We start from the raw sequence: 19358 nt of genomic DNA on the forward strand, positions 1-19358 counted from the left end.
CCGATTTTTTGTCCCAGTCCAGCCCTGGACAGATGTTCAGTGTTCCCACAGCATGAATTTAAGATTTTAAGCGAGGGGTGTCAAATAGGGCTGGGTATCGTCACTGATTTCTAGAATCGATTCAATTTCGATTCACAAGGTCCCGAATCGATTCGATCCACGATTCGATTTAATTCGATTCGATTCAATTAGATTTGAATCTGGGAAATTTTGCCTCAGACAGTCAGAAATATTATAATTCAGATCAGTACATTTACATATTTTTGTATCTATAAAAAGGAAGCTGACACACGCAAGACTTTATCAAAGGTGTGAGCATCACAGCAGAGGCCTTTGTGTCAAAGTAGCTAAAGATAAAACACAGAAAAACATGAAGGCGAGTTTCCTGGCCTGGGATTTTATAAAAATATTCTGCAGTACATCAAAAACGAAAGAAAACCATTAATCAACACATGAACATTACCTCTGAAGTTACAGCGGTTTTATTACAGACACAGCTGAGCGTTTTGCATTTTGCATAATTTTAAAAAGTTTAAATTTGTTCAGTATTGAACAGCAGAAATTAGGTTTTCTTTTCGGAAGTATATAAAACGAGAAAAAAAACATCGGCTGACAGAGCTGTAAACAACGGTAGACTTGTGCTAACAAGCAAGCGAATAATGCAAAAAACAGATTTTTAGACGGGAAACTGTTCTTGAAGAGAGGGGGGGGGGGGGGGGGGGGGTAGAGAGAGAGCTGTGCATCGTGGTCGAAGCAAAACAGCAAAAGTCAGAGTGAATACATGACGACGTTTATGTGAAGCGTAGTTTGGATCTTCTTTTGCTGCTGGTTCGGTCAATATTGTTTGGAGAGACATCAAACTAACAGCTTTAGAATCAGCGCATAAAGGGCGTGAACACAAAGCGCGGACCCACCGACAGATCAGAATCAGCGAGCTGTCGGCTTTCAGCCCCGACCGTGAGAAAGGCGACATCTGATTCTGATCCGCGGGTCGCGCTGTGTTTAAGTCTTTGTGCAGAATCCGTGTTCCTGCTCTCATTTACTGTCTTAGCTGTTTGGTGGTGGTTGAAATTGTGTGAGATTTCACCAGAGATTCTGGCATTTCGGGCAAAATACATTTATATTAAAAAATCGATTCAGGATTTTAATGAAAAGATTTTACGTTATCCAAGCCAGAATCGATTTTAATCGATAAATCGATTATAAAAACCCACCCCTAGTGTCAAACATAAGCCCCAGGAGCAGAAACCGACCCGGCAAAGACTCACAGCTTTAGAATATGAAGGAGTGCAGAGATTCTTAATTTTAACTGTATTTTCAAGACTTTTACAGCTTTTCTTATTGATAAAGACCACCCAGCCACCCTTAACCACCATACTACACCAAGTGACATTGTTAATAAATAACTAATGCTTTATTTTTTTATAGCTATAGGACAGTCTGAGGTATAAAGTACCAAAACCTTTTCTGTAACGTTACACATTTATCTTGTGTTTTTACACATCTGGCCCACGATGTAAAACGAGTTCGACATCCCTGATTTAAACCTTCTGTGATTCAGAGACAAACGACTGTAGTTTCAGTTTAAACTGAAACATTTTTGCAACTCTTGGGTTGACAGGCCAGGCCATTTGATTGTCGTGAAGAGCGAGAGACGGGCTGTGAAACTGAGGGACGCTGAACGTTCATTGGTTAGCCAGTGAGTAAATTATTTTACCTTGGTTTATCTGCCTTTCTGACTAATGGAGACCATAATCTACATCATCAGTATCACAATGTAGTCATGAAGACAAGAAACTAGAAGCTGAGCCCTTGAACTCATCATGGCTCAGCGGGGCCATCGTCTCACAGTCGCCGCCCCCTTTTGGTCATTAAAATAACTGCGTTTTGTCTCCTTTGTTCAAAACCCCCAGCCCTGTAAAATAAAACACTTCATGAGAGAACCTTTTAAAAATAAATCATTAAGACGACGTGGAGGTCTGTTAATGGGATTCACTGAATACAGGCTGATTCATTAGACGTAGCCTGTCTTCAGAGGAGCTCACGGACGCGTGTTTCTCTTTCTTCAAAAGGACATCATGACCTGTCTGTTATCACGTATCTCCCGTTCGCCTCAGGGTCATCGTGTCTGTCCTCACTTCCATCTCCACTGATTGAAAAACCTGCAGGAGCCGTCAGTTTAAAGACGGTGAAGCACTTTGAGCATCCGATTAAAACATGTTTTTAAATTTAAGACCTCATCCTGATTCAGCTTCTACTGCAGAATTAATCTCGTATCAAACACTCAAATTAACGTGTACGTTTATATTAAACACTTGCGTGTTCAGTAAAAGAGTAAAACCAGACTCTAATGAGGTTTCTACCTAAACAGTGAACAGTCAAACTTCCTCTGCATTTAAACACAATTAAAACAAAGACTGAAGCTGAACTCCACTGCAACGAGAATTTAGTTTACAATACACATTGAGCACAAAAAAATAAAATAAAAAAATCACAAAATATTTTTCCCGTGCTCTCCCTTATTGGTGGAATTTTTAAAGCCTTTCAACAAGTTTTTTGAATCAGCTGTTTAAAGACTTGTTTCAAATCTCCATGTTTCTACTGTTGGACTCTGCTTAAGGAGCTTTGCATGATTGACAGTTCGAAATAATCCTTACGTAGTTCCCATCCCTTAAAGACGAATTGCTTAAAACAGAGCTGTGAAATGTAATTTTAGGTCTTTAAAGCCACGCCAAAAGCAAGATCTGGGTCACGCTTTCACACGGCGTTAACATTTTTGTAGAGCGCTCCTCCAAATCAGCAAAAATATTTTGATCTGTCGCTTCTGGTCACATCCAGAAACTCTTTGAGCGTCCCAACAATCATCCCGACTTTTATTACTGGCTCAAAAAACCCGCTTATATATTTGTTATTTATCAGTAAAAAGATTCACCAACTTCTTTATTTTAGCATCTCACTTGATATTCGATCCCTGCACAGATCATTCTTGTCTTGTGGTTTCGGACTTTGGTTTGCTTGGGAATAAAAACAGAAATCAATTAACACACCAATAAAAATAGATCCATTTTTGATGCTTTTACTTGGATGTTCGGGTCCTCCTGTGGTTTATGAGGATTATGGAGGAAATTGAAATACTTTTATCCCAGAGAGGGGAAAAACCCACACCTGCTGGATGAGTTTCAAGGGGCTTAAATTATTAAAAACCTCATTTCAGTCATGTTTGACTTTCACAAGAAAGAGCGAATAAATCCTGAAACAAAATGACTCAATTAAAAATACAACAGGAGAGAGAAACGTCCCAGAACATGGACGTGTTTCCTCGGCACTCGGCGACAGCTCCGGTATTTTACTCTCCGTCCAAACACTCGACCTCAGTCTGAATGTCCACAGTCCACTTCCTCAGACCCACAGCAGATCTTCTACTGGACCATCGGCTCTGGAGCTGCGAGCGAGCTGACGAAGGCCTCGTAGTGCTGCGGGTGGCAGCGTTTATACTCGCTGATTTTCCTCTTGATCTGTTTGGGCGTGTCCTGGTAGTAGTTCTTCTCGTCTCTGGCCATCGCCTGCAGAGCGGGGAAGGAAGGGACAGCAGTGTGAGAGAGCCTTCCTCTGTGAACATTAACCAGACGTTATTCAGCTACGTGATGCTTAAACAGAGGATCAGCTTTAATTAAACAACAGGTTGGGAAGACTTTGAATTCAGAGCAGATTCAGGCTGAAGGCTTTTTACTGTCAGCATCTTGCTCTTGTTTTCCACTGACTGATGGGTCTTAGTTTAAATAATGGATCCATGCTGTATTAGAAAACAAGTGGTCAGTTTAACTCTCAGCATTTCCCACCTGCTACGTGCTGATCTTTAATTTTTATTCCTCCATGATCGACTGTAAGATAACCTTCTTGTTCAGCTAACCAGCTCGTGCTTTCAGACACCAGCTAACTTGCTGTCCAACATTTTTCAGCTTCCTTTCCAGTGAGTCTCTCGTCCTTTGGACCGACTCCAGCTCCCCCATCCACTCGACTACAGCTGTCAACTTAAGTCTTTCTTCTGTGGAAAATTAAAGGATCTCCCTAAAAAGACCCTGCAACCAGTGGAGGACTGGTTCATGTGCAGCCCGACTGAGCCCAGGAAGGTGGAGCTGGAGTCAGTCTTTGGATGAATGACTCACTGGAGATGCAGCCAAAAGTTTACCAAAAGTCCCTCCTAATGAGAATCTGTGATGAACACCTTGTATGAAATATTATTACACAAAGAGCCGGGAGATGACTGCTGTTCTGCACCAGGACTTTTCTTTTTCAATTTTGTTTACATATAATCCCAACAAAATTCCTCTCAACGTGGTTCATACTGTGAGCCAAAGACCCTACAGCAGGGTCGGCAACCTGCGGCTCTTCAGTCCTTATACTGCGGCTCCGCGTGGTTTGGGAAAATAAATTAGAAGCATTTAACTGAAGTGCATTTTATTTATGTTAGTTCTTTTTTAACTTGTAGTTCTAAATTGGAAGATTATTGTGATATTGAAATATAAAAATAAAATTATATTCTATTATTTTTTCATCGCTCAAAATAAGCGTCACACTCGCAGAAGGCGGTATACCTGCCGAAACACCGTGCATTTATCGAGACTTTCGACCCCAATTATGGATCTTCGGATCCACGTTATGTCGGCAGCTGTTCTCCACCGTGAACTATGTTAAAAACAAACAGCGCTCACGCCTCACAGACGACAGCTTACAGTCCTGTAAAGATGAAAGTGACTTCGTACAGCCCCGATTGGCAGACGCTGTGCGCAGAGGTTCAGGAGCAGAAGTCCCATTGTAAACATCTCACGGCAGACCCGACGATGTTTGCATGAACACGCTTTTCAGCATCTCTTTATTGACCACTTTTCACACACGGTTGCTGTACGCATACAGCCGGCTGTAGCTTTGCAGCTCACAGCCCGACACACACCAACACAACACAACAGCAGAGAGAGCACAGACGTAAAGGCAGCGAGGGGTGATTGCGACTCCCTGCAGCGGTGCTGCAGACCACGCCCCGCCACACACATTAACCAGGTAAAATACATATTTAGGCAGAATTCTGCAAAGATCTATTTTTCCTTTTTTAGCAGCATAGAGCTTTTTTTTCAATTATTTTTTAAAAGTCAGGTCAAGGCTCCAACAGCCCAAAGGCGATATGAGGGTGGCGGCTCACAGCAGCTTTTGTTTGCTGGATCATTTTAGTTCAGCTGGGTGTCTTTGCTTTTGTTATATTTCTTTAAGAGTTCAAAATGTGTTAATTACATAAATAAAATGTAATTTTCTCTGTAGCACTTCATGGATTTCATAAGCAACACACCTTAGTTGTTCACACAAAGCATAAAGGTAAAAAACAATATATACAGTGTTATCTTCATTTTAGATGTCAAAAAGTATTTGCGGCTCCCAGTGTTTTCTTTGACGTTGAACCCGGGTCCAAATGGCTCTTTGGGTGTTAAAGGTTGCTGACCCCTGACCTACAGTAATACAGAGAAAACCCCAACAATCCAACAACCACCTAATGAGGTAGCGCTTGATGACACCGGGAAGGAAAAACTTTTAACAGGAAGAAACCTCCAGCATGAGCGGTGTTAGGGGCAATGAGTGTTTCCTACATATTAATTATACCTGGGCGGTGATCAGGTGTAATAACCACCAAGTATATTCAGCACCTGATTTTAAAGTTTCATTTTTATTAAAAAAGTTTCCATTACATTTTATTTTGAAAGTTCAGTCGCTCCTAGCCAGAGAGGCCTCAGCCGTTCGCATCAGGGACTTCCCTTCAACCTGCTGTTGAGATGATCCTCGATGTCATTCGGCCGACTCACAGAGGATCTCGACTCACAGCTGGAACTCAGCTAGTGACGGCTGTCAGCACCTACAGCTACAATCCAAGATGGCGGAGTCCGATGGGATCAGTGGGACGAGTGAGTCGCCGGAGAGCCAGCTGATCACATTGCTCTGACTGATGAAGTACTACTACAGTTCAAGCAGTTATTCCATCTGCTGTTAATTTGATGGTTGACCTCGGTCTGAATGTTCTTCTGTGTTTTGATTTGTAAAATAAAAAAGCATCACTTTAATGGGAGCAGAAGTATAAACTCGGGTCTGAACTGCAGTAAAAACCCTTGAATCTGCCGACATGTTCTCTCAGTGAGAAGCTCCAGCTGACACATTCGGCTCAAAAAGTCGAGGGTAGAACATTTCTCTGTGAAGGACGTTTCATTGTATAGAGAAAAATCCACACTCTCACAATATCCCCTCTTATTGACTGACTCTGGCTTGGCAGCCCTCCCGGCGGTGACTCAGTCTCATCTAAAGCAACTGTTGAAAATTCATTTTAATGAGTCATTTTTCTAATAAAAGCTCGGTTTAAACCTCTGCCACACACTGCTCTGTTTATCCAAGTCACTTCAGGGTTATTCCAAGTATAACAATCAATGCCTCTGATCCAACCCCCTCAGAATCAGGTGATTTTTCTGTGCAATAACTGCAGTATATTTAATATTTATCTTCATAACGTGATTATTTTCTGAGTTACAGGCTCATGAAACACAAAGATAATACATGCTCCGGCCTATCTCCCCCTTAAATAAGATAAAGCAGGCCCTGACGTGCTTCGAGGCTGTTACAGGTGCAGATATGGGATGCCTCTTGCAGAGACCATGGGTGACGCACATGAGTAACGGTCACTTGGGTCTCCGAGCAGAAAAACCTGACCTTTTACTGTCAGTACCTGCTCATTTTTGTGAAATTTTCATGAATAACTCAGGAAATTGGCCGTAAAATGAAGGAACTGTAATTTACTGTTAAATCCAGATGAAAGTCCCATCACTGTGGTCCAAGCTTGGTCGCTCTTACCTTGTAGTCCTGGTTGTGCTCTCGGATCATGTACTGAACGTATTCGATCAGGTCGGTCGATAACGTCTTGGTGTCTTTGCCGGGGAGGCTGGCCTCTGCCTCCAGCTCTGCTCACACAAACCAAAGGAGAAGAACAAAAACACTCTTATCAGGTTTAACAGGAAAAAGGTAAATATGCAAACTGAAATAAGGTTGCCGACGCAGACGAGCGTTTCTGAGCTGCGACCTTGCCACAGGTTGGAAATAAAAACGGTGAATCTGCAGCTGCTGCTTCTATAACATCACAACAAACACACAGAAGTGAAACACGGCTTTCATTTTAATTGGTTTAATTAGGCTGCATTCACAGAGCGAGCAACATGAAAAGACTTTTGGAAGTGAAGTGAAGAAGCCGTCATTAAAAACACTAACATGTCATTAAGCAGCAGCAGCCGAGGATGATTTATCCTGACTCCGCCCCCGCTCCAGCGCCACGGTAAAGGTCAACTCACCATGCTCGTGTCTTTCCAGTGTCTGTCTGCTCAAAGTGCTTCACACTACAAGTCACATTGTTAACCACGTGCTTTATATTGTAAGGTGAAGACCCCACAATAATACTGAGAAATGCCAACAATCAGAAGACCCCCTATATCAGAGGGGTCAAACATAAGGCCCGTGGGCCAGGATCCGGCCCACTGGACGTCTTCACCCAATGTGAAGAAGGCCACAAACTCTCGACGTTTAACTGTATTTTCATGAAATGTACAGTTGTCCCGTTGATAAAGACCTCTCCACAGCCGCTCATACTGAAGTAATAAAAAATAGATAAACGATTAAATGGCAGTAAAGACATTTTTTTTCACTATTATGGAAAAATCCCCCAATCTGGACGATGAGCTAACAGAACTTTTTCTGTAATTTTACAGATTTGCTACCCACTCTGGCTGCCTCGTGGTCGAGTTCACGAGCGAAGGGAGAGCTGAACCGGACAGACCGGTGTACGGATGAAGTGTTTGGGAATATTTGCTAAATCCTAGAAGCACAGCCTGGTTGGCATCCACGAGCAGGCTTTAAACGAGCCGCGGTGAGCAGCATCCAGCCAACTCTGAACACAACAAACCCTCCTCGGACTCTGTGCAGCGGCCGGCTCAGTGGCCTCTGTTGGGCTACGTTAGTGACGGAGACGAGCGCCGATCTACGTTCCTGCCCTCACGTGCACCTCAGAAAGGCGAATAGACTCCTCCTCAGACTCAGGGTGAAGACGTCAGACCCTCAGACGGAGTCCAGAGTCGGGATGATAACTCTCCACATCTGAATGAGCAGGCCTGGATGCCTCTGCTGAGGTCACCGACCTTTCTGTTGTTCTCTTATTGTCATTTACCAACCTTGGCATCGCCCTGTAAACTTACTGCTTCTCCATCGACTTATTGTCTTTACAAGATCACATCTTATTCTCACGTTGATCGGAGCCAATGAACTAGAAATCATCCCTAAATCATAGAAAGTCTGACAGAAAAACATGCTGACATCATGGACACACAGCTCCAAGCTCCAGATAAAAGAATAATAAATGAATAAATGAGCAGGTGGGATTTAGTTTAGCGTTTCCTGTCACCTGCAGGATGAAGTGAAGCAGACATTCGTGTACATGAGGAGGAGACACTCACGCTGTACGATGTAGGGTTTGGTGACGACGGCAGGCTTCTTGTCTTCCCTGGGGAGCTGCACGTGTGGAAGAAAAACACAATGAAGGTCATCAGGCAGCCTGTTTGGACTCTGGGTTAATAAACATAATCATCCATCTTCCACCGTAATGTGACGCGATGACAGCTGTGAAATGTGCTTTATCTCATCTGCGACGACGTTTCGGGAGACAAAACCGTTTAAGTGTCCTCGCCGCCGAGCCCGGGGGGAAGACACGAATTCATCATTTAGTCGCCGTCACAGGAGAACAAAATGAAAACGTCTGAATGTCTGAAGGCTGCTGGAAAACAAAGTGCAGCCCGCAGGCCGGGATTCACTCGGTTTAGCCCCGGGTTGAAACGGCAGCGGTGATTAATTAAAAACACGAGCAGCTGTAAAACATCAGCGGGGATAAATTCAGGAGGTAGCATCTCTGTTTCTGTCTGAAACCTGGAGCAATCAAACATCTCAGGCTGAGTGCAGACTTCATAATTAACACTCTGTCGCCCCCTTCAGGCTCAAACTAACATTTGCAGGACGTCAACACAAACATGCTGCAAGTTTAATGTGCTGGTTGTTTTTAACACTAACAGAATTTATAGCAAGAACTTGAGGTCATTCCTTCATTTCAGGTGTTTGCAGTTGCTATAAATATGACTAATTTAATCACTTTCATCTTTAGCTCTACACTCACAGACCACTTCATTAGGTACACCTCCTCAGCTGCTCGTTAACACAAATATCTAATGAGCCAAAAACCACTCATTACAGCCAAGGTAGGCGGAGGACCATCTCTGGGTGCACACTGCTTGAAGCAGATGTGCTACAGCGGCAGAAGACCACGCCGGTGCCAGTCCTGTCAGCTAAGACCTGAGGCTAATTCACACGGGCTCACCAAAACTGAATGACAGATGATTAGAAAGATTGGATAGAAGACCTGAATAAAATATAAACATTCACAACCAGAATTTATGAATAAATTCATATTTATGTTTCGAAACTGACTTTGGATCCTTACTGCATCTAAAACATGTTTTTAGAGCAAATTAAGCGCAGCTAAAGAGATCCGAGACCTAAACTGTGCGCAGTCTCTTACCTTCTGCTGTTTTATGGGCAGAGAGCGGTTAGGATCAAAAGCCAGACCCATCTCCTGCAGGTTCCTGGCGACGGACTTGTTGTCATCCCACGCATTTCGAATCTGAGATCTGACAACGACAACACGTTAGACATGAGATCAGCTCATCTACTGCAGCCTAGCACGTGACCAAGAGCACAACTTTGTCTGTAGAATCAAGTCTTTAATACACAGGAACACAGTTATTCACCAGATTTATTACTAATCAAACGTTAAAGTTCTTGGGCCACCCCAAGCAAAAATACATGTAATCGACATTTGTCATGAAAACCTTAGTCCTCCAACACAGCCGTATACAGCCTGTATTTTCTTTAAGAGGTCTTCAGGAATACTTCGCCAAGCTTTTTGAGGACATTCAAAGCTCTTCTTTTGTTCCTTTCACTTTCATGACCCCACAGTGCTTCAATAATGTTGAGGTCTTGGCTCGGGGAGGCCAATCCATGACTGATGCTGTTCTATCCAGATATGCTTTTACTGCACTGACACTGAGATCACTGTCATGCTGACAAATGCAACCGTTGCCAATCAGATGCTTTCCAGATGATTTGCGTGATGGATCAAAATCTAATGGTACTTTTTAACGGTTTTGCCAAGATACCCAGCTCCACTGGCTGAAATGCAGTTCCAAACCATCACAGAGCCTCCAGTGTGTTTTACACATGGCTCCTCTGATGGAGTGATGATGGGGAATAATCCCTCCATCAGATCTGCTGCCACTGATTTTCAGTCCAGTGTTTGGATAACTGGCAAACCTCAGCCTAATCTTCCTGTTTCCCTCCGTTAACAATGACTTCCTGACAGCCAGTAAACCGCAGATCCATCTCTCAGGCCCTGTGTCAGGTCTTTGCGGGATTTATTTTCCTTCCATTTCTTAAGGACATGACTTGTCCAGTTTTCTCAGCATTTTTAAAGACACCCTGCACATCTGCTGCAATATTTCAGTTGTTGGTTCACATAAAAGAGGACATTTAAGTGCCCGTCACCGTCACTAATGATCATTTCCATCATCAGTCTGTGTATCACTCAAACAACTGCATTAAAAACAGCAGGTGAGGTTTTAGTGGGCCTCTGTACATTCATCCTCTAACATCAAAAAGCTGATTTCATGACAAATATTCAGTTCACACTCAGATACTTGTGTTAAAAGTATAAAATACTCTCTTTTATGAAGAGTTTATCTAAATGGAACATTTCTTGAACAAATGGGACCAATCGACTTTAAACAAAGGTGAATTAATGTACTCGATCAATCAATTAGTCGACTCTCGGCTCACTGATATGTTTTGGCTGCAGCTTTAACAACGTGTTTTTGCATCATTCCTACTAATATTAGCACACATGCTAACACTCACTGCTCGATCCTCGGGTTCGACTTCTTCTTGTTCTTCGTCTTCACGTTCTTCCGGTTCCGGTTGTAGTCAAACTTCTTCCTCCGGGCTGACTGCTTGGCTCGCGGCATTTTAGAGATTTTCCTCCGTTTTCAGAGCCGCAAACTTTGTATAATTCTTACTATGGCTCAAAAAATCAGAAAGGAACAGGCAACGTGCGGGCAGCAACAGGAAGCACGTGTTTGGTTTGTGCAGGTCATGTGACGACTAGGCCACACCCCTCCAACCCAACCGCTTCTTATTAAAAACTTTCTTTTCTCATTTTTTTCAGAATGTACAGAGTCCACCTGCAAAAACAAAATAAAATAAAATAAAATAAAAAAAGAATGTAGTACAAGAGAAAATAAACACATTTTAATATTTACAAAATAATGTGACATAAAAAATATCAATGAAGAAATTATTTTCTCTGATTAAAACAATTATTTCATAAATCAAATAATTCAAATAATTTTGCAGGAAAAACTTAAAAAATAGAAAGTTTTAAGTTTACTGTATGTTATGCCAAATTGCTAAGATATTAACAGAGGTGAGTCCAGAAGGGGGCATGTGGGTCTCCTATCCCAACAATGCCGCTGGATCAGAGTGTTGTTAATCTTACAGTGGATGAGAGCAGAAAGAAGGTACAACCATACACTCACTTACACACTGTAACATTGTAACATATTCCCATGTTATGCTGTTTTCTTCTACTCTCCTATATGTTGGATACAAATAATGCATCATTTATTTTAAACCTTTAGTATCTTGCAGATAAATTGCATTACCAAGCTACCCAACAACAATATACGTGATTAATATATCAAAGGCTTCAGCATTAAATTGGTTCACACGTCGATCAATCTATAATTTTCATCCATGTCATGTATATGACCGTGAACATGCCATGAATAATTCATTCATGAATACTTTGATTATAAATCAGAATTACAACTTTCAGCTTTTTTATCCACTGCTAAAAGTCAAAATCCTGTTTTTTCACTTGACAAAACAATTATCCAACACAAACTCATCTTTAAACGCGAGCAGTATCGTTCATTACACCACCATGTAACAAACCTGTAATAGCATCTAAAAACAAGCCCAGTGTTTTCTACGTCATTTTTCTGTGGTGATTTGAGGGGATGTTCATTTTTAAATGAGATGCTTGACATTGTTTTTCTGAGCTGCTGAGTCAGAGCTGAGAACCTGCAGCTGATGACTGAAACATCCAGAGGTCAGTGTGATCTAACCTACTCCACACCTGCTCAGAGACTCACAGCGCTGAAATCCAGACATCCTCAGAGTCGTCATTATTCATTATTGATCAGATATAAATAAAATCTGCACTTAAACCCTCCTGCCTGTTTGCTTAAAGGTTAAAACCCTGCTGATGATCTGAGTTTCTTCTCATAGTTTTCTTTGTGAGAAACACCAAAGTAGAAATACTGACACAATCCTCCTGAAATCTAATATATATCAGACTTTAGTGCCAAACCTGAGGAGCAGCCTACAGTCTCTTTAAATACCAGTCGCTTGGGTGTTTTGTATTGTTTTACTGGATTCAGGTGATTATCTCACCATTTTTTAATACGTTTCTAAAGCACTTTTTGACATGTCCTCATCTTAAAAAGCACTATATCAATAAACTTTACATATTAATAAAGCAAGTTTACCTGCACAATATTACCACTTAAATTCACAAATAGCTAAATGACATATGATAACAAAGAAACATCAATAAATATATGCCAATAGCACCACAAGCAGTAGATCTACTAGCAGTTACAGTAGTAGACATATTTCCCGTACAGTTCACACAAACACACACTGTCGTCAATATTACAGGAAACAATAAAAGTTCAGATGACTTATGAAAGTTTAAATTTCCCACAGCGGTGGAATTTCAATTCATACATTGTAAGCCGGAGCTCCTGGAGGCTCTTCTGATTCTAAGAAACGAGTCCAAACTACTGAACTGAATGGGTTTAATAAGTAAAAGTAGAAAAAGAAAAAAGTAATTTTAGTTCTTTTCAATAGAATTTGCACAAATGTTTGCAGTTAAATTGTGTTAAACTTACCTAAATCTTAAATTGTACTTATTCTTTTAACAATTCATTGTTCTACGGTTTGAACAATGAAATGCTTTAGTTCAGCGGTCCCCAACCCCCGGGCCTCGGACCGGTACCGGTCCCTGAGTCGTTTGGTACCGGGCCGCAAGAGTTGAGGCTCAGGTGTGAAATGTATGGTTTTCAGGGTTTTTATCGGTTTTCAGCGTTATTTTGTTATCGTTTTTATCGTTTACTCGGTTTTCCTGGGTCTTTTCAGGTGTGTTATGAATAAATCTTCTTTTTTTCAGTACCGGTACTAGTTTTATTTTGTTGTATTTATCCGCGACACCTTAAAGGCCGGTCCATGAAAATATTGTCGGGCATAAACCGGTCCGTGGCGCAAAAAAGGTTGGGGACCACTGCTTTAGTTTGTACATATACATATTACAGTATATGGGAAATACAGCTGCCCTTCTGCTTAATGATGCAGCTGATCTTTTTAACAGGGCAACAATTACATTTTAATATCCATAAATCCTCCATAATTAACATTATCTCAATTTATCAAATTAAAAAAAGCAACAACAACAAAAAATGTCCACCTGAGAATCAGATTGGCTTTAAAAAATCCAGGAGAAAGAAAAATTTGTTTACAGTTATGCAAAATGCAGATTCCTGTTGTCATTAGTTTTCTCAAAAATACTTTTGGGATGAAGGTAGAGCTGTTTTCTAACGTTTTCCAGAAATCATATTTGAGAGGCCTTTTTAAGGACTGTTTGAGCTTCTCTTGTAGACTGTCAGGAGTGGCGCTCGAGTTAATGACGAATGCTTGAATTCCCTGAAATATTTGGATGTACAATCTCTGACAACCAAATCTGCTGTCAAAGATCACACATCCAAATGTTTCAGGGAATTCAAGCATCCATCATTCTATGTCAACTGAAGACCTCTCCTCAGACTCCACATTTAAAAAGTACTGAGCTCAAGTCATTTTAGATAATGGAATTATAAAATTGCCTCTCATTAAACAATTATAGAAAAAAATCTTAAAAACTGCATTACTTAATTCCTTACAGCAGGGGTCTGCAACCCTGGGCACGCATGCCACAGCTGGCACCGAAGGGTTAACTGATAGCAGGACCATAGCTGGACCGGCCATCGGGCGATTTTTCGTTTTTATGGGCCGATGATTTTTTGGCAGATGTGTAAAAATAACTCTGGTGGTGGCTGTGGCGGAGCTTCCACAGAGGCCAGCAGGTGGATGAGGGAAGGGGAGACAGGAGGAGGAGAGACCCGAGGCGGCCGCCGGTCCGAGTGTCAGGTGAACTGAACTTCAGGTAAGAAGTTATGACCTGCAGTCTATCTGGGTCAGATATAAACCAAGTTTAGGTGGAGTTTATTTTTGTTGTGCTGACTTTTTACAGTCAGTTACAATAACTCGTACTGCGTACTAGCGAGCATGACGGAGTTTCTATACAGCTGGGTGGGTGCTATGATGTTACTGATAGTGAACTTTATTTTATTCATAAGGTTAGTTAGTAGAGTTGCTAACCTTCCCGTAATAAACAGAGTCGTCCCGTATTCAGAGAAAATATTACGCGTTTCGTATTGAGGTGAAAAGGAGCACAGTTTGTCCCGAACTTCAGCTAGAATGGAAAAAGACACAAAGCTGGAGTTATTCTGTCTTTGCTGCACAGCTGCCTCTTCTTCTCTCATTCTCTCCCACCTCTCTCTCCTGTTGCTACTTCAATCATGAAACTGATCAATGATCAGCTGATCGGCTTTTCTCTCTTGTTTGTTTATCGCCCACTTTGCGCCAGAAAGAAGAAACCAGTGTATGTCGCGCTAAACAACAGCAGCTTGATCAGCTGTTGTTAGAATTGATTTAATATTAATTTCTAGTATCAGCTGATGTTTGCTGGAGCCACAGCTGTAAAGCTGCTGGTCATGATGTCGGTTTGGATATGTGGTGAGAGGGAAACATGAAGATGAAACCAGGAGATGTCCTTACTGAATCATCAGAGCTGAACAGGTGATGGAGAAACAGGTTTACCTTTTAGGTGACATGAAGGAGTTGAACGGAAGTTATGAACTGTTTCTGAGAGACAAATAACACCAGGATCCTTTTCTAAGTGGCTGACAGCTGGTAACTGTGCAGGGGCGGGTCTAGCAAAGTTTTGCCAGGGGGGCCAGGTGGGGCATTAACAGGGAGAGGGGGGCACAAAGAAATACTTTTCTTTCTCGTTCTCATTTAAAGTGTCTCGCTTTAAATAAATAATTATCTGAATCTTACAACCAAAGTTTTATCTGATGTAAAATGTATAGAAATCATACATATATACCAACAAGACTGTACATCACTGTCACAACAGCATTTGTTTTCATTCAAAGGCTTTATGGCTTTTCCTATAATACCTGGTGGGCTGGTCTCTAGTCAAAATGCCCGGGCTGAGTTTTTCGTCCCAGTCCAGCCCTGGGCACGACATGCAGTGAATTAATCTGAGCAGGTGCATTAAAAAATAAATGGCTGGACCAGCGGTGCACATAGCAAATTAGCTCACATAGACACATTAGTTGTGCCGCTTCTTAATGACGGTATCTTAGCTAACAACCCCAAGTACCAGATTCAACTTGTAATTGGCTAAAAATAACTTCGCCTACCGGTGAGAGGGACGTTGCTAGCTGGCAGTTTTATCAAGCGATGTTGAAATTTCCAACACTTCAAATGCTTCAGGAGCTGTCCGCTCAGCGCAGCATCAGCACCACAGAAATACATGGATACATCTGTAGACTCCAGACAGAATTCACAATGTGTTTTCGGGACTTCCAGGTGTATGGACCAATGTTTTCATTTCTAATCAAACCAGAAAGGTTTAATGAGCAGCTGGATTTGTCTCGCATTGACTGCCTGGACACAGAGGACATCGAAATGCAGCTGATTGAACTGAAAGGCTCAACTCTGTGGGGGTCAAAGTTTGCAGAACTACAGAGGCAGCTGGAATCCACAGCTGTGCGTGTTCATGGAGCTTGCATTTATTATTAGATAAATGTAATAAAGAGTTAGCTAAATATAATAAATGAAACAGGTAGTAAAAAAGTAATAAACTATTAATGTAAAGTAACAAATGAAACAGTTAGCTAAATGTAATAAACAGCTAACTAAAAATAATAAATAACACAGGTAGCAAAAAATTAATAAAATGTTAATGTAAAGAAAGGAACGAAACAGTTAGCTAAAAATAACAGATTACAAGGTCAGCTTAAGGTAATACACAGTTAACTAAAAATAAAAGACAGTTAACCAAATGTATTAAAAGTAATAACCTGTTATAAATGGCTAAAAGTACTGAACGGTGAACCAAAGGTAATTGATTAAATGCTTAGCTAACAGTACTAAATGCTTAAACGGTTAGCTTAAAGTCATAAAGCGCTATCAGAGACCAGTTGTGCCCGTCTCTGGTAAAGGGTCCATTATAAATTATGCCACTTGGTCTTTTTAAATTGATGTTTAAGTAAAGTTTGTTTTAATATAACTCAAACTCTAATGGTATTGTTGCTAGCATGTTCTAATACCTTTACATTGCTTCTTTAACTAACACACACTTCGGGGCTAGCTCAAAACCGAAGCATTAGATATGAGCAGAGTGAGCTGTCTGCCTTTGATATTATGATGCTTATTTCCTTAAACGCGCCTTTGTAACAGAGTGAGAAGTCTGCTTTATTTCCTCCTCTCTGACAGCAGCTTCAGGGCGGAGAGATGGAGCGAGGAGGAGGAGTAACAGGAGGAGAAAGAGGAGAGGAGGGGCGCGGACTGTCACCGGACGGGTCTGCGCGAAAGCAGAACGGAGTTTTTCCTCCTTGGCTGGGCGGTGGGAGGAGGTGGTGGCGGTGGACGGTGCTTGGCAGAGGATAACTGTGATTGAAGCCGCCGGGGGGGACCTGGAGCTCGGTGTGCTGTCGCTGCTGTAAGCCCGCACAGCATTAACATGGAGCTCGAGAACATCGTGGCCAACACTGTGCTGCTCAAAGCACGGGAAGGTAAGGATGGGGAAGGCGGTGTGACAGCTCCTCTCCACCGGTGTGTTACAGTCACAGCACCGGAGGGATGCCCCGGACTCAGGCGGCACGAACTGTTCCTGCACTTCCTGACAAATCTTCTGATGATGCGCGCAGGGTGTTACCGTAAATACAGTTCGTACGAGTAGATAGAAACGACCAACCGAACTCTGTTTATAATTCGAGCGGTATAAGGCTTTGTTTCATATCCGTGGTCCTACGCTGAATGTCAACTTAATGAGGACTTTATTCAAGAATTTAACAAACAGTGTCCAATTCGGCGTGGAATATGTTTAAACAAATCTCTTAATTACCGTGAAATCTCTGTCTTCCTTGTTCATTGTGCCGACTACATTGTAAAGTCAATAACTCTGTTATGCTACCTACACAGGGCATGTATGAATGTTTACTATATGCCAGTATACGCTGAATTAAAGAGTATGACCTAAAGCCTGGGAAAACGTTACAAGTGGCAAATGTTTAAAATTATTTTTTGGCGTGGCTTTGATAGTGTACCTAAAAAGGTTGTCCGGAAAGGGTTGTAACCGTGAACTGTGGCTGCAGCGACACATCGGGTTTCCCTTGCTGATCTTGCAGCATCGTCCTGTAGTTTGCGAAACAGGATGTTGTGGCAGAGCAGCTGTGCTGTGCACTGCTTTGTGCACACAATTGATTTTACTGTTCCTGCCAAAGATCATCATCATTAAAACGGCCCTCATTAATCAGCTACAACCAGGAAGCTGTGATATCTGTGGGTAAGAGACCAGGTGAAAAGGTTGGCTCGTAGGACACTACTGGCACAGTTTGTCCAATAACTGTTAACACTTTTGAATACCTAATGCAACATAAACGGCCCTCCTGCGATCAAAGGCCTTTGTTATTGTTCCAGTAAACAGGAGACAAAGGTTTGAGTGGCTCACAGCCGACATAATCCTAATGCCCTGTGCACAGGCACCTGAGAAGATGTTTCATGAGTTTATCAGCTGTGCTCATACATAACCAGGACCTGAGGCTCTGTGCTGGCATCCAGCCGAAGCGCCCTTGAGAAAGGCACCGTATCTCTGGGCCCCGTCAGGCCTTGACTCTGACCTCTCTGGAGCTGAGACTTATCTAAACTCTTGAGTTTAAGTTCAACACAAAGTTTGAGCCCGGCGCTTTTAATTTCCTGCGTTCTGCAGAATTTTCTGCACCAGTTTGCACCTTTTCTCGTTGCTTAATATGTAACACATAATTGCTGTATAATGATCGTTCTCAGTTTTCCTCATATAGCACTGTCCCCACTGAGTCATCACACATGCAGCCGTGACTCTTCTGACCTCACTGGGGTTTGCCTGGTTTTGGATGTGAGAGTCATCTGATATCGGGATAATTCCCCGGCCTTTTGTTTGGGGATGAATGAATAATTTGTTTAATTTACATTTACATACCTAAGACGTGTTTCAGTAAACAGGGCACTCATTCATCGAAACAAGGGCTGGCAGTGTTATTCTTCAGTATGTGTTGGACAACTTTTCACTTTCTTTAACTCAAACTGGGATTTTTTTTCCTCTAAATATCTGCATGTAGTTTTAAATAATAATTTATGAGGCGTTTTGGATCAGTAGTGTATTTATGATGTATTTAAAATAACACAAATTGATGTAAAAGCTGAGTGAAGTTATTTGCTCTAACAACGATGATCCCTCCATTTAAAATTGGAAAAATATTCATGTCATGTACACCGATGACGCTGAAGAGTCCAGCGACACTTACTTTAATAGGGAACAACTTCAGGAAGTGACCAACGTGTTTCAGCTTGGCCGAATGACCCTGAGGAACGCCACAAGCCGAAACGCGTCAGTCACTTCATAAAGTTGTTCCCTGTTAATGTAAGTGTCGCTGGACTCTTCTGTTTGTTACATAGTGTTAGTGGAGCGATAAATACAGTCAATAAACTGTGATGTGTCTGTGAACAACACCGACATATCACAGCGGGTCTTTACTCAAACTAAACCAGACTGCAGAGGCAGTGTGTGACAAACAGCGACTGAGTGGCTTGTTGAAGCATGTTTAGCAGGAGTAATTTAAAGTGTGACTTTATTAATCTCTGATATGGTTGTGGAGGATTTTCCATTCACTCTTCTTTACAATGTTGCTTCAGCTCATTGAGGTTTGTGGGCACTTGTTTATGCGCAACTCTGTGAATGTCCAACCGCAGCATTTCAG

The 19358-nt window shown here is 41.9% G+C and overlaps 2 protein-coding genes across 2 annotated transcripts in view; one reads left to right on the forward strand and one right to left on the reverse strand.

Annotated features, from left to right (window-relative positions):
- Nucleotides 1-378: 378 nt before the first annotated feature.
- On the reverse strand, nucleotides 379-11257 carry nop16 (NOP16 nucleolar protein homolog (yeast)). Its single transcript, XM_084940977.1, has 5 exons — nucleotides 11032-11257; nucleotides 9641-9749; nucleotides 8529-8583; nucleotides 6883-6989; nucleotides 379-3563 (listed from the first exon to the last, which is right to left on the reverse strand). The coding sequence occupies exons 1-5, from the start codon at nucleotides 11136-11138 to the stop codon at nucleotides 3420-3422; spliced, it is 522 nt and encodes a 173-aa protein (XP_084797103.1). The 5' UTR covers nucleotides 11139-11257; the 3' UTR covers nucleotides 379-3419.
- Nucleotides 11258-16907: 5650 nt separating this feature from the next.
- The window catches only part of grk6 (G protein-coupled receptor kinase 6), a 49955-nt gene continuing 47504 nt past the window's right edge, over nucleotides 16908-19358 (forward strand). Inside the window, exon 1 of the mRNA XM_084940978.1 lies at nucleotides 16908-17135. Within this exon, the coding sequence (XP_084797104.1) occupies nucleotides 17084-17135 (52 nt within the window). The 5' untranslated portion in view covers nucleotides 16908-17083. The remainder of the gene's footprint in view (nucleotides 17136-19358) is intronic.

The sequence above is a fragment of the Perissodus microlepis genome, chromosome 10 (assembly GCF_051167445.1).
Source record: "Perissodus microlepis isolate ML-2025 ecotype Zambia chromosome 10, ASM5116744v1, whole genome shotgun sequence".
Classification (NCBI taxonomy): Eukaryota; Metazoa; Chordata; class Actinopteri; order Cichliformes; family Cichlidae; genus Perissodus; species Perissodus microlepis.

Coding starts and splice junctions, on each gene's coding strand:
- nop16 (XM_084940977.1), bottom strand. CDS start 11,138: ATGCCGCGAGCCAAGCAGTCAGCCCGGAGGAAGAAGTTTGACTACAAC. Junction 6,990..8,528: donor CAAACCCTACATCGTACAGC/GTGAGTGTCTCC, acceptor TTGTGTGAGCAG/AGCTGGAGGCAGAGGCCAGC. Junction 3,564..6,882: donor AGCACAACCAGGACTACAAG/GTAAGAGCGACC, acceptor CCCGCTCTGCAG/GCGATGGCCAGAGACGAGAA.